The sequence below is a fragment of the Canis lupus genome, chromosome 1 (genome assembly GCF_003254725.2).
Source record: "Canis lupus dingo isolate Sandy chromosome 1, ASM325472v2, whole genome shotgun sequence".
NCBI classification, from domain to species: Eukaryota; Metazoa; Chordata; class Mammalia; order Carnivora; family Canidae; genus Canis; species Canis lupus.
In genome coordinates, this window is record NC_064243.1 from 95765155 (window position 1) to 95780945 (window position 15791).

At 40.5% G+C, this 15791-nt stretch overlaps 1 protein-coding gene across 3 annotated transcripts in view; it reads left to right on the forward strand.

Annotated features, from left to right (window-relative positions):
* Nucleotides 1-15791, forward strand: part of AUH (AU RNA binding methylglutaconyl-CoA hydratase) — a 159934-nt gene that overhangs the window by 58391 nt on the left and 85752 nt on the right. For 2 of the 3 annotated variants that reach the window (XM_025423568.3, XM_025423567.3), the window contains 2 exons: nt 4380-4472; nt 6288-6344. The exons of the other annotated variant lie outside the window; for it this stretch is intronic. In XM_025423568.3, coding sequence (XP_025279353.1) covers nt 4380-4472; nt 6288-6344 — 150 coding nt within the window. The remainder of the gene's footprint in view (nt 1-4379; nt 4473-6287; nt 6345-15791) is intronic. 3 annotated transcript variants of the gene reach the window in all.

The window sequence follows — 15791 nt, forward strand, 5'->3', positions numbered from 1 at the left end:
TTTTTTTTAAAGATTTTATTTATTTATTCATGAGAAACAGAGAGAGAGGCAGAGACACAGGCAGAGGGAGAAGCAGGCTCCATGCAGGGAGCCCGACGTGGTACTCTGTCCCAGGTCTCCAGGATCATGCCCTGAGCCAAAGGTGGCGCTAAACCACTGAGCCACCCAGCCTGCCCTTAAAAATGTTTTTTAATCAAAGTATACAGTTGACATACTAGAACTTCAGAATATACAATATTGTAAAATGGCTGAAATTTAATTACTCATTGAATGCTAATTAAGCTGTTCTGCTTACATAATTTTTTAGTAGGAAAAATTTTATAGACTGCTTTATGGATGCTAATTTATGTTAATCCGCCTTTGAAAGGAGCAAGTAATTTACCTGCATAATGATTTGAGAGTGTTGATACCTTATTTTCTTTGTTGTTATTTTATATAAGGACCCTACATTCCATGTCATTTTATTTTATATTTTTTGAATAAGACGTAATGTTAAAAAACCTAGCACCTTGAGAAAGTTTCTTAAGTTTTTAACTATCAAATTTAAAAATAATTCTCATTATTTCCAGAGAATATAAGCATATAGGGGGCAAGTGTTGATTCTTCACCTTCAGGATTAAGAAAATTTGAGCATGGGACAGCTTTCACCTCCACCCCCATCTCCCAGATCAGCTTGTTTGGATTTGTTTCTTTCTCCTTAGGTCCTGCCTTGTTCTCCAGGTCAGGTGGAATTGAAACCTGCTTGTTGCGCATGCCCTGTCCCCAATCATTTTATTTTATCAACATAATCTCTGTTTATAGTGCCTCTTGCGGTGAAAGGGAGGGTATATTTACTAATCAATTTTGTGTTTTTTATCTGCATTAACTCTTTTTTTTCTTTTAATGACATTTTATAAATCTGTTCTTATTTTAGAGGGAAAAATCTAAAGAATTTGAGACAACCTGTATTAGGTAGGAGTTGAAATTTTCAGAAACTGGACCTCAGTAGTGTCAGTGTTTCAGACCTGGGTTTGATTTTAGAGATCCTTAAACTCACCTTTGTGGTTTTTCTCTCTGAAGAGCTGGCTTCCCGCAGGTAGCTGGTGAGTGCTTTCTGCATTTTCCCATGGCAAGGAGAGAACTCCATCCTCTTCCTGTTCTCTCCTGCTCAGAAACCCTTAATACTTTATCTTTTCTGTAGCTCCATTGGGCTACATACATTGATGTTATTTCTTTAAAGTATTAAGTGAAAGAAGTTCATAATAAAAAGAAAAGCAGGGAGGATATGAGGTTTAATGTAATAGGGACAGAAGAAGCAGCCCCAGGGTAGTAAGAAGGATGTTACTGACCAGCACTGATGTGGTATTAATCTCTGTTTCAGAATGTGTGGCAAATGTTCTGATAGAAAAGCATGTACAGAGTGCCATGGAAGTGCAAAGGAAGGGACTTGGAGCAGTGCCTTGAAAGATAATTAGGTGCTAGCTAGGCATGCCAGGCAGAGGGCAGTTCATCCACAGGCATGGATGGAAGAGTAACTGGAGGTGCTTTAAGTGGTTGGGGGCTAGGACATAGAGTACGTGCCTGAGATTGGAGAAGAAGTCAGGTGAGTGGACAGAACCTAGTTTTGGGGGGTCTCCTGTGCCATGTTGATTGTTTTCTCCATTTTTATCCTGGGTGTGGAATAAATCCTTGTACACTTGTAAATGAGGGCAGTGGCAGGATTCCATTTGCATATTAGAAAGATTATCCTATAGGAAATATGGAAGATGCATTGGAAGGGGCCAGTCGAGGGTGAAGGTCTGGTAGAGACTTCCTGCTGATGAGGAAAGACCCCAGGACTGGCTGTTGGAAAGGGAGGGGGGCTTGCAGATTTGTGACCTGTGGAAAGGAGGACATCTGGGATGACTCTGGGTCATCTGTCTTGGGTAACTTGGTGGAGGAGATACTACTGAGTGTGAAATAGAATATAGAAGGACTGACAGGAAGTTGATTTGAACATCAACTCATCAAAGCATTTAAGTAGAGATGTCCAAATAAGCAGGTAGTCAAAGAGATGCAGTGGAGAGTGAAGTTTCTGTTTGAGGCAGAGATTTGGACATCCTTGGTATTATATATGGTGAAAGTTCTGGGTGGGAATGAGAGAATTCCTGGCAGAGCTTCTGTTAGAAGGGGAGGAATGCTGAAAAATAAACTGAAAGTGGAAAGAAAGACAGGAAAGTTGACAGAGGGATTCCCCAGACACATGAAGAGGAATTCATGGATGAGTGTCCGGCACTAATGTCTGATCATCAGAGGCAGCAAGTTTAACAGGGACCGGGTAGTGGCCATTGGTTACAGGATAGCCTCCCAGTGTCACTGAAAGCAGAGCCAGAGCAGCCTGGGAGAGATGGGTGGAGCTGGAGCTCTGTGGTCAGGGTAAGTGGCAGTGGTGGCTCTCCTTTCTTCTCCTTCAGAAAGCTTGTCCTGGGACAAGGATGGGAGCCGAGGCTGGAAGGAAGCCTAGGGAGAGGTTCTGATGGGAGAGACATGAGACTGGGGAGGCAGGAGACCAGAGGAGTCTAGAAATACCATCATTTCATTGCTAGGTTCTTAGAAAGAAAGGATTGAGAGTGGGTAGCAGAGTAACTCCATTTGACTTGTCGTGGTTTGAGATGATCTTGGAAGCCTCTCAGATGAACTTGCCATTATATTCCTTTATTATCTTTGTTTTTTGTTTTGTTTTGTTTTTTTTTGTCAGATAAAGTTAACCAGATACCATTTTTTCATTAAATTTATTTCCTGACAGTAGACCCTAATGTGGCGATCTATTTATTTTTTCACCAAGTGTGCTGTCAGGTGCACTCCCGGAGCACCTTTGAGTCAGGCCTGGCCTCTCAAGCCCTCACCTTCCCCAGAATGTTTGGGCAGGTACAGACAGTCCCATAGCCCCGTCACCCCTGCTTTTCTGGGAATGCTTTTGTCTTCTGCGGCAGTATGTGTACGTGTTCCCTCCCAGCCTTTTCAGACTTTGTACCTAAGATAAGTCTGATAAATTCCTTCATGTGTGAATAAAACTCCGTGCACTTCAACAAATTTGTGTATTTTAAAAGGAGTCAAAGGGTGAACCTCTCTGACTGGAATTTCCTATTTTAGAATACCTGTTGAAGAAAGAGATTTTTAGGGATGACTCTATCTATTTACTAATTTATATTTTATTTTTAAAAATTGAGATGTAATTGCCATATATCATTGTGTAAGTTTAAGGTATATAACGTATTGATTTGCTATATTTATATGTTACAGTATGATTACCCTCATAGCATTAGCCAGTACCTCATGCCACGTGATTATTATTTATTTTTTATCAGAACAATTAAGAGATGGTGCCAGTTCTGTTTATACTGTAGTAAGTTTGGCCAGCCTTGCTTCACATTCCCATTGTCAAAAATAAAGCTAATAAGGAGGAGTCTGCTTCACAGAATAATTAACCAGTCAGTTTTTGAACCACTTTTAAAAATGAAATCTATGTCTTCTAATTTACAGAATCTCATTAAAGTAATATTCTGGGCTTAAGAAAGTCTGGTTGGAGCTCTGTGGCTGGCTGATGCCTTTCCAGGCATGCTTTTGGACTGGTTCTCAGGACCTTCTCAAAGCCTCTTCCATCTGAAGTGTGCTCTTTGATAAAGTTGGATTATTTTCTAGCTGTGGCCTGGCCTGTTGTCCTCGTTCTCAGTGATAGAACTAGTGGGCGGTACCCCAGCAGCCCCTTGGTCAGCTTTTGTGTTGTTTGAGAAGATGTATTACTTTGTTGAATGAGATTGTCATTCTGAGTACCACAGTGACCCATAAAGGATCATGAGTTTTGCAGTTTATACCTAAGTCATTTCATGTAGAAATTTGTATGAACCACACATTTCATAAAAGACTTTAGGTCCTAGGATGACAAAATCAGAACTGTGATTGTGCTAATTTAACAAAAAATATTTATGCAAGTATTTCAGCAATATCGGAAGATTTAAAGACATTATTGCATATTTATTTGGTGGAACTCTACACAATCATTGCATGTTTTTGAAGAGTAATAACAAAGGAAATGGCTGTTTTGTTAAAGGCAAAAGGGCTACAAAAGTCTGTATATAGTATCCCATTTAAAAATAAATTCACGGGACACCTGGGTGGCTCAGTGGTTGAGCATCTGCCTTTGGCTCAGGGCGTGATCCCGGATCCTGGGATAGAGTCTCGTATTGGGCTCCCCACGGGGAGCCTGCTTCTCCCTCTTCCCGTGTCTCTGCCACTCTCTGTCTTTCATGAATAAATAAAATCTTACGAAAAAAAAATAAATTCACACAAAAAGGTCTAAAATAAATCACATAGTAAGGTAACGATCTTGAAGAAACATAAACTCTTTCCTTCTATTTCAGCTAATCTTCCAGTGCCAACAATTGCAGCAATAGATGGACTTGCTTTGGGTGGTGGCCTTGAACTGGCACTAGCATGTGATATACGTGTAGCAGGTGAGAAGTAATCCTTTGAGAAATGAAGTTTGTGCTTACTCTTCAGATAATTCCAAATATTTTATTCTTTTCCTGTTGTTGAATAGAATGTTTAGTAGAAGTCACCCTTTGGTTGGGCTTAATGAAATATTGAAGATTCTCAGTTAAGAAAACAATTTGATAGTCTCGTGTTAGCCTTCGCAGGCTGGGAGGAGAAGAGGAATTGGGTCAGACAGAAGTGAATTTGACTCGTTGGCTCTGTCCTCTTCAGATCCATTTCCTCCTCTGAGATGAGGGAAACAACAGGAGCTAATCTGTGGCCTGTGCCCAGTCCAAGTACTTAATTCTTGTCAGCTACAGTAATGATAACTTAATCTCTCTGAGGCTCACTTACTTCTTGCTTGGTTTCCTGTGAGTTGGATGAGGCGATTATGAAAATAATAATGAGAACAATAATGAGAACAGTGCTGGCTGGCCATGTGCTGAGTGCTGACCTGGTGCCCAGCCCTGCTCTAAGCCCCTGACATGTATTACATCACACAGTTGGCCTCAGAGCCCTCTGTGCGAGGCACTCTGTGGGGTGCTTGAGGGAGCTGGGGCACACAGAGGAGGCCTGATGGCCCAGAATCAGGGGCTGGGCTGGGATTTGAACCCAGGCATGCTGGCACCTTGGCCTCCACTCCTATTACCCTGGCAGAGCCCTGTCCGCTGCCACCATATGGTCACATTGGGGTGACCTAAGGGGCCCTGGGACCAAGGACTGGGTAAAGCAGGCAACATACTTGTTGCCATTCTTCCCCTGGCTCACACCATTACTCCTGAAGCAGCTGCCTGTTAAAAATAGAGCCAATATAATTGTGTTTTCGATAGTTTTTGACTGTTTCCTGGGATTTGTAGCTGCTAATCCTTGTGGACTCTCCCCGCTTTCCACTTTATTTCAGATTTCTACTTACTTGTCTGAAATCATGAGTTTTAAATGGAAAAGCTAAGGTACATGTAGTCCATTTCTGAAAGAGTGCAGATTCTGGGAATTAGGATATGGGAGGTGGTCCAAGCACATTTTGATATGCAAGTAAAGAAATAATTAAGATATTTTAAAGTAGCCATAAAAACACAACGTGGAAAGAGGATCCCTGTCCAGCTGTCAGAACAGTAAAACCATTTGTCAAAAGTAACTAGAGATTTGGTCCTGAAAAGCTGCCATATCTGATATGTTATATTAAGCTGTTTGATTTGGAGGACTCTTCAGACAGCTAAAGATTCCTGCTTGTCAGACACAGTCTCTCTCCCCGTCCTGAATAATTAATGGGGGCTAAGCCTTCAAACATGAGTTGGCACTATCAGGTCAAATTATGTAGTTGTAACCTTAGTTTTTCTGCATCGAAAATTCATTCACTGCTGAGCAGTTTTTAATGGGAAATGTTATGTGAATGTCTTAATATACATCATTTAGACAGTGTTTACTTATTTCCGTAACTGAATTCCTTCTGAAGTGACTTTTAAAAAGATTTGTGAGGGGATCCCTGGGTGGTGCAGCGGTTTGGCGCCTGCCTTTGGCCCAGGGCACGATCCTGGAGACCCAGGATCGAATCCCACATCAGGCTCCCGGTGCATGGAGCCTGCTTCTCCCTCTGCCTATGTCTCTGCCTCTCTCTCTCTCTCTCTCTCTCTCTCTATCATAAGTAAATAAAAATTAAAAAAAAAAAAAAAAAAAAAAAGATTTGTGACACAGGTTTAATTAGTAAACAATATTTCAAGCTGATTTTACTAACTTTTTCAAGTCTTAATGTTGGAATCTGATGTGCATTTTACTTAATTTCTTTCTTTCCTTTTTAGCTTCCTCTGCAAAAATGGGCTTGGTTGAAACAAAGTTGGCAATTATTCCTGGTGGAGGTATGAACTCTTCTCACTCATCTTGATTTATTCTCAACTACAGGGCATAAGGCAAAAGGGTGTTAATTGAAAAGGCAGCATTTTGGATAAAGAGACTAGTACTGTGTTGTTTGCTTTGGTAGCAAAGTCTGTATTCAAAATGCGCTTTTTTAGCTTAGGTAGTTGAGAAGATGCTGGGTTTGCCGCCTGTTGCTCTCTTGTTCTGGTGTTTTCTCGCTTTTCTGTATCAATTCTTAATTTTTACGTTATTCTATCAGTCATATTTTTTCTTGAAGAATTGCACTGATACTTTAAAACTTTTATGTGGTTGTATAAATGTGCACGCACACCCACAAAGAGCATGCGCATGTGGTCAGACCCCATGGGAGGAGTGGGCAGGGCTTCCCAGGCTTCATGTTAGCTGGGTATGTGTCTGGGCAGCAGGACAAAGGTTGGGGTTAGTGGGTGGCCTGAATATAGAGCGGAGATGTTTTATCTGTCACTACAAAAAAGGTACGTGAGCTGCTTTTTTGGAAAGACTCTCTTAAGAAAGCCTTTCCCTAACATTGATAATGAAAGCTTGCCTCAACCAATCAGTCTGAAACTTTGGTTCTTTTGTATGATGAGAGAATTTAGAAGTATTCCTAATTCATGAGGTCTTTGTTTCAGAAAGTAGGGTTCATTTCAGATGTGCATGTTGATTACTTACTAGCTTTATGAATTAAATAACAGGGACAATGTAAAAGTGAAAAGCAGTGTGTGAACACTTCAGGCATGTTTGTGCCTGGACAGGTTAAAATTGTATGTTTAACCTTATCTTTATAAGAATGTTTATCCTGATGAGGATGGATAAGGAGAAATCAAAATACAATTCAGTGAAACTGGTGACTACCTGGGTCAATGTGTAAGACTCAGGAAAAAGCTTCTACTTTGGTAGTCCACAAAAATACTCTACTTGCAGGCAAAAGCACTTGATACCTGCCTGTTTTACCATGCCAGTCTTGTTCACAGTGACTAATGAAAGCACTCAAAGAAGGATTTCTGTGGAAATGGATCCAGTTGAAAAGAATTGTCTGATAAATAATATTGGAAATAAAGCAAGGTTCAGAAAAAGGATGGTGTGGTGTGTTTCTGAAATTCTTTAAAGAAGCAAGCACTTATTGGTAATTAGGATATAACTAACCCTAGAAAGACCGTGACTGGTGGAATGACCTTCTCCCTACCTCCAGACCCCTGCAGATAGGTAAGCCTGAAACCTGTGAGTGTGACTTTATTTGGATAAAGGGTCTTTGCAGATAAAGTGATAAGGATCTTGAGATGGCCTCATTCTGGATTATCTGAATGAATCTTAAAACAAGTGTCTTTATAAGAAGAGGAGAAGCAGGAGAAGGTCCTGTGAAGACAGAGATTGGAGAGAGGCCTTCACGAGTCCAGGAAGGCCAGGGATCTCTGGCAGCCACCAGAAGCCAGAAGCCTCCAGAAGGAACCCTCCCAGTCCCACCCCTGCCAGCATCTTGATTTTGTACTTCTGTCCTCCAGAACTGTGAGATGGGAAGATTTTTGTGCTCCTAAAGCCAGCAAGTTTATGATAATTTGTTGTAGCAGCCCTTAGAGATTAATACAGTGGTTTTTAATGTGTCAGTAATTTTTTTGGATGGGGAGTTAGTGGATGGCAGCGATAGGGGGTAGGAGAAAGATGAACTTGATAATTTGGGTATTTATCAGATCTTGAAGATAAAATGGTTTTGCATTAAAACCACAAGAAAGTAGAACAGTTGCATGAGAGCACTGTTGGCATTGGCTAGATGAAAGAAGCCTAGTTGACTGTCCTGAAGAAACAGGAGTGGTCACATTAGCTCTTTCCCTGTTCACTCATGAGCTGTCCCTGCCTTTTGAGGTCTAGGAATTAGCATTTTCTTTCCAGAGTACTGAAGTTCTTTAGGGTCTTCCTCAATCAGGGACCCGCTAATTAGAAACTACTTGTAAATTTAATTCATTTTGGACCATGTATTCTCATGATTGTAATTATTTCTAAAGTTTTTATTAAATTATTTATCATAAAATTCAGAATGCTTCGACATTTTCCCGTCTACTTATAAAGGATAGTTTTCTGTCTTTGTCTTTCTTCCTAAGTGAGTCTGAGGAAATGTATTTCAGTTGTTTTCAGGTTCATTGCTCATATATGTATAGCTCTGTCATGTCTCACTTTCTATGGAGTTGAATTCTCCGTGAGGCCACGTTCACACTTTGAAGAAGAAAGACACAGACATTTTGGTTCACTTTCACGTCTGTGCAATGGTTACTGATGCACCCTCAGTTGGGCCTAGTTTTTTTGTTTGTTTTTTTTTAATACAACAGTGCAATTTCTTTAAGGTTTGTTTAATGTATTATCTGAAGGAGTGGTTTCTGAAATTTCTGTGGAGCAAAATCCTCTTCTGGATATTTTGATCCAGATATTTTCACCATATCACTTCTCTTCCCTTTCTTATAGTAGATGATCCTCATGAAAATACCACTTTTTTTCCCGCCTTAAAATTGGTTTTAAATTGATGGATTTACCATGGCTAATGTGATCCCTGGGACGTCCTCTTTTTGGCTGTGAACTACTGTAAGAGCTTCTTAGAATCCACGCAGTAGACCATTCTTAGTTTCTGTCTCCCTTATTGGTAGACCTCTTTCAGCTAAAAGATGCTGAGTTTGCTTCCTATTGTAGATGCTCCTTGAGCAGTGTGGCCCACAACCCTTGTCACTGTCAGCAGCCCCGCCTCTCATCCGCTTCACACAGGAGCAGCTGGGACAGCCACATGGGGGTAGAAAATGGAGGTGGGGGGAGAATGTTGTGGAAACAATAAATGCGGTGCTTTCCTAGTACTATGAAGATTGTAGTAAATTCCTCAGGGTAGAATGTCTGAGCTACATGCAGACTAGAAGCTGTAGTGCAGGAGGTCTGGCAAGTCCTGCCCCTCCGAGCTCTTATAGGCCTGAGCGAGGTTTAGCGCTGGGTGGTCCAGAGGAGGCTGTACCTCCCCACCTCCCCATTTGGATGCCCCTGGCTGTCCTAGTCAGCGTCACTTCTGTCCTTTTGTGATGATACTTTACAGAGAAAATTGATCAAAACCCAGCGTTTAGCTTTCTTTGGGTTTTTTCTTTTTTTACTTGAACTTTTTATAAAGTTTCTTAAAACACGTTAAATTAAAAATGATTGTTTTGGAGAAAGTAATATTCCTAGTGAACATGAGTATTAGTAGACCATTACTATAATGTGATTCTTAGATGGGTATTCTAAATTTTCGTGTTTTCGAGAAAAGAGATTGTTCAGTGATGACTATTAAAAGTATATAGTTAATGAAGAGGATTATAGAAACATACTGGATCCGAATTCTTTAAATAGTATTCTTTAAATAGTATTATATCAGATGTAATTAGAAAAATTTAATGTAACCGACTGTCCTATACTTAAACCAGTACTTTTACTTGTAATATATATATATATAGATATAGATATAGATATAGATATTTGATTTTGGATACTATAAAATATAAAATACAATGTTGATGATTGAAAGCACTAGCCAATTTAAAAACAATTAAGATTATTACCATAGGACCTTCCTGCAATGTCCGAAATTGGGAATCTTTGTACACTACAGAGCTCTACTTTATTCTCTAGCCTTTTCACCTTAAATAAAGCTCCACCTCCTATGTTTGTCTCATTGGGAGAATGTTCCAATAGTTTGAAATAAAATTCCCTCTTAGAAGTAGCTCCTCAAATGATACCATCCTTTAATACATTTGTAAGAACCAAGTAAAACAAGTTCCGAGGATTAGGATTCTTTTGACAGTTTAGGGAATTTCTTTTAAGTGTGCGCAGAAAATGGTGACTGATTGCCTCATTCCTGGCCTTTGTTTCTTGCCTCTTCTAGATGATCTGGGGTTTGTGTCAAGAAACCTTATTGTAATTAAAATAACTGTTAGGGCTTCTTGCTTGGGCATACATCACTATGGACAGGATGTGTAGTACTTCCACTGCTCCATGGTTCTCTTTTATTTCATCTAGCTTTTTATTTTGGGAATAATCAAACCAGAAAATTTGAAAGGCAGAAAAAATGAACCTCTTTATGCACCTCACCAAGATCTGCCCATCCCCGTACACCTCTCCTCTCACTTCCCTCCTCTATTCGTTCTTGCTGAGCCATTTCAAAATGACCAGGTGAACCTTCGCTGGACTAGCGTACCTTTCCTAGGAGGAAGAACAAACTCTTACATAACCACAAAACTAGTACTATACCTAACAATATTAGCATTAATTTCAGATTCCCCACATGTTTCAGAATGTTGTTTGTGGTGACTCTTGGCTTTGCTTTTTCAATTCAGGATCTAGTTAAATGTCATATATTGCATTTGGTTAGATCTATGGGTTTTTTTGTTTTGTTTTGTTTTTTAAATCTAGACAAGTCTTCCATCTCTTTGTTTTTTATAGCACTATTCAGGCAAATTATCCTACTGAGGTTTACACATTCTGGATATGACTGAGTCATTTCCTCAAATTTAGATGTAGGTTAGAATATTTAGCCAAAAATACTCAATGGGCCATACTCTGTTTTTCATTTTCATTTTATGCAGTGGCACTTGATATTAGGTTGTCTCACTTTTGGTGATGGTAATTCTGATCACTTGCTTCATTTGGTGACTAACTACTAGTACACTTTTAACATTCTTTTTTTAGAAACTTTTCAGGAAAATAATCTTTAATAACTTTTATTTGGATTGACCATTCCCCAAATTAAAAATGAGAGGAAGGAAATGAGAGCACTCAGGTGTAATGGGAACAGGGTGGGAAGTGTCCCTGTTCATCTGAATCTAGGCTGTGCTTCTCAGTAAGGCAGTTTCTTGGCAAAGTGACCAGGAACTCTATTTAAGGTGTGTCTGTGAAGTAATACGGATTTTTAGATCCTGCGTGCATGTTGTCCTGAACACTGTAGTCATTTTGGAAAGTTTTGTTTATAACCTTTGCTGAAATCATCTTAGAGTTTGCATCAGAATGTGAGCTTCATTCTTTTGAATATCCTTAATAGTGACTCATCTTTATCCTATGAGAGTGAATTTGATTTTCATAAATAGCAAAAGACCTTTTGGTGCCAAATCTGATTAATAAGGTCAGACTATTTCAGGAGGAAGAAAAGTGTAATAACAAAAATAAGACTGCTTTTCTCAAGAGGCTAGTATAGTGTCAGACATTTACCTGTGTCGTGAGCAATGGACAGCACCACCAGGCTTAGTGGACTGCTTTCTGCTGACCTCTGCAGAGACCTGCACTCCTTCTGCTCTCTGAAGTTAGGTTTGTTTATGAACATGCTTCTCTCACTGCAGACTCTCATTTCTTTGTACTTTGAAGTGTAATTCGGTGACCACTTCTACTTACAGTGTTGGGGAGGTTATTTGTTGACTTTATACCGTTGACCTGTTAGCTGCTGTGGAGGAAACACGTATGTATGAATCAGTAGCATTCCCTTTGAATTGCTCATGTAAAATCTGGTAGGAGAGAGAAAATCTGCAAGTATCATAACTGCCCTATTAGAAAATTGTTGGAATTGAACAAGAATAAGGCAATTTACACCTGGGCATTGTGAATTTGAGAAAATAGCGTGGATTCTCTCAGCTCTCCCATCTCAGTTTACGAGGCCTACAAGGTGGGTTGTCGGCGCTTCCTTAACCTCCTGTCCTCCTGCTGTGTGCTTTGCCCACACACTGTGTTCTAGGGATATTTATTCTCCTCACACAGTAAATATTTGTTGAGCCGTGCACTGGTTAGACACTGGGCTTGCAGCTGTGAACAAATACAGAGAGATCACTGGCGCCATCCAGCTGATACTGCAGCAGAGGGGCGGCTGGCATGGCAAGTAATACATTGTGAATTATGGTGGAAGTCTAGAGTGCTCTAGAAAAAGCAGTAGGGGAAGGGGCCTGAGCAGGGGGAGGGGGTTGCACTCAGGATAGGGCATCAGAAGAAACCTCATTGAGAAGGTGACATTGGAGTGAAGACTGATTGGAATTGAGGAGATTAATCATGCAGATAGTAGAAGACATTTATGCCTGCGACATTCCCCGTCACTGCCCCCATTCCAGTCAGGAGGGGAGTGATGGGATGTCTTGTGTGAGAAGCAGTAGGGGCGTCCCAGTAGGGTTGTTACCACTTTTACTCTGAATGAGAAGGGCTCACTACAGTTTCTCAGCAGAGGGCCATGCGATCTTGGGCTTTTAAAGATCTGTCTGATCTCTATGTTGAGAGTCCGTATCAGGAGGGCCAAGTGAGAGGCAGGAGCCCCTCCCTGCCAGGAGCCTATGGCTATAGTCCAGATGGAGGGTGACGGGCCCTGGAGAATCTCCTGACAGATCAGAGGAGTATAGAGAAGGACTCCAGGTATTCTGGCTGGAGAGATTGAGAAGTTCCCTTCAGCAGAGATGTGGAAAGCTGTGGACAGAGTGCATTCAGAAGAGACAGGAATAGTGGTTGGTTAAAAATAATTGTTAAACATCCAAGTGCCGTGTTAATTAAGCAGTTTAGGAGAGTGGTCTGGGCTGAAAATAAAAATATGAATTCAGTTTTTTTCTTGGCATCCACTGGCCTGGTCTAAAAAAAAAAATCCCAGAAGAGGACATTGGCACAGCCAGAGAGAACTTCAGGAGTCTCTCTCATATTCAGGTTTGGGAAATGAGAGATGAACCTCCTGTAGTGAGCAGCTAGGACCCAAAACATCAGGAATCTTGGGGAAGAGAACCTTCCTCAGTCATTAAGGGGGTGGGGGGCAAGTTCTGCTTTTCTTTTCTCTGTCCATCTGCATTTGCCCATGGACATATCTGTAGTTGTTGGAAGTGAAAGATGGAACAACCCCAGTGTTCTGAATGGAGGTCCAAAATGGGAAGCCCCAGGGTACTGGAAAGTACCAAGAGACAGTAAAGAGGAGGGGACAAAGCAAGGTGATCCCATAAGGTCGTTTGTAAGCTCCTGACTCACTCTGGGGATGAGCATGTGTGGCTCTGATACTAAACAGCATATCAGACACTGAGAATTTGAACCAAGAGATGGACCACTGCCCAGATCCGAAACTGGCCAGAGTCTTCACAAACATAGCAACACTGAAACCACAATCCACAGAAGGCTGGTTGGAATGTGTATCCTGAATACATTTAGCATTGACTGCTGAAACAAAAATGTCCAGGACAGAATTACTCAGCATATAAAGAACCCGACAATCTCAGCTTGCATGGGAGAAGACATTCAACAGATGCCATCTAAGATAATAGATGTTAGAATTATCTGAGACAGATTTTAAAGCTGCTGCTGTAAAAGTGCTCCCAAGAATTAAGGGTGAACCATTTCATTTTCCTGCTCTTCATGTGGTTAATGCAGGAGGGAATCCTGTTCTAGGTTTCTTGGGATGACTAGACACTTGACACCTGACCACAGATAGATGTGGTTGGTAGCAGTTTCTTAGTCATATGTCCTCCTATTCCAAAGTAGGAGGACACTGCAGACATCCACAGGGACCACATAGAGGGTGTGATCTGGAGCAGAGTGATCCAGCATGACCGTGAGTGAGAGGCAAGCTTTAGAGTGACAGGAGGGTGGGCTGCCCCCTGGGTCCCACAGGAGAATGTAATGGACTTGTTTGTTTTTGTTTTTTTTGTTGTTGTTGTTTTCTCTTTAATTTTTTTTTTTTTTTTTTTTTTTTTATCTCAGGAGCCTGAGATATCAAAAGTTGCATGCTCTACCAACTGAGCCAACCAGGTGCCCTGATGGGCTTATTTCAATAATTCTACATTCTGACCCTGGAGAACCCACTCCTCAGAGATATGTAGGAGCCCTGCCTGGTCTCTTCAGTGAGGAGGGTTGTTTGTCTAGGGGACTTATCCCTGCCAACAGAGAGGGGAGGGGAGCTTGTGGTCAGGCCATTTGTGGTTCACCTGGTTTCCCTAGATGTTAGAAAGCATGTGATATTGGGCCTTAATTTCAGGCCTTCACTGTGTGAACAAATGGAAACATAGCACTTTAAGTGTATCCCACTTTAGGACTGGAAAATATATTAGCCAAAATAAGAAGCAGGATGGATGGACTAAAGACAGAATAAAGATGACAGAAGAAAGAGAGAGTGAACTTGAGAATGGATCACTAGCAACTATTTTGTCTGAATAACAGAGAAACCAGCCTGAGTGAATGAACTGAACCTCAGGGACCTATGGGACGAGACTGAAGTGTTTAGCATTTGTGTCAGAAGGATATCAAAAGGAAAAGAGAAAGTGTGGTTCGGAAAAAAGAAGTATTTGGAGGAATAATGGATGAAGACTTTGTAAATATGGTGAGAGACGTAAACAGAAGGATTTCAGAAGCTGAGGAAGCCCACACAAGATAATCCCAAAAAGATCCATGACCAGGCACATCAGACACTGCTTGAAACCACAAACCCAAGACCACCCAACCAACAAAAAAATCCCTTGAAAGTCAGAGGAAAATAACACATTGTTTATAGGGAGACAATGACTTGAATGAATTAATTTCTCATCAGAAGCAAGGAAATCCAGAAATAAGTGGAACAACATTACTAAAGGATGAAAAGAAAGACTTGTCAACTGAGAAACTTCTGTATTTGGAGAAAATGTCCTTTAAGAATGAAAGAAATGAGGACATGCTTGGATTAAGGAAAACCAAGAGAATTTGTTTCCTGCAGATCCAGTGTGGTATTGGTGAAAGGATAAACCTGTTGATCAGTGAACATAACAGAACCTGGAAGTAGACCCATCCAGTGTGGCCAGAAGGTATTTGACATAGGAGCACAGATAATTCGGGGCAGAAAGTGTGATACTAGAAAAGTTGCATATCCATATGCAAGAAGTAAAGTAAAAAAAAAAGAAAAAAAAAAAAAGAACTTTGACCTAAATCTCACTGTACAGAAATCAACTCAAAATCATGTCTTAAATATAAAATGTAAAAGCATACAAATCTTACTCCTGGAGTTTGACCCCTCAGGTTGCTAGGCACTCAGTGAACATTACTAAATGTGTGAGCTACAGTTCTGGGGAGGAGGTAGACTGAAATTAACATCCAAGAGTGGTTACACATAGTGAGTTGGAGAATTACTATTACAGGAATATTTCATTTCCTTCAACTCCATGTATTACTTTAATAAAATTGTTTTTTTTTGTCTTATATGTCCGAATTATATAAGTAAAGATATAGAATTAATCAGCGATTTTGATTCTAAGTAATTTCCTGCTTCTGACCTCAGAGTGATGTTAGTGCCTATTGTTCTCATCTTTGTTTTATTTTTTCTTGTATTTTTAAATAAGTAGTAACTTGGTATTTTAGGAAACCAGATTACTCATTTTGTAAGCAGCATGTTACTTTCCTGTTGTCTAACTATAATAAAGCTTCCTTTGCATCTGAATATTCTGTTATGTTTATGTATCAAG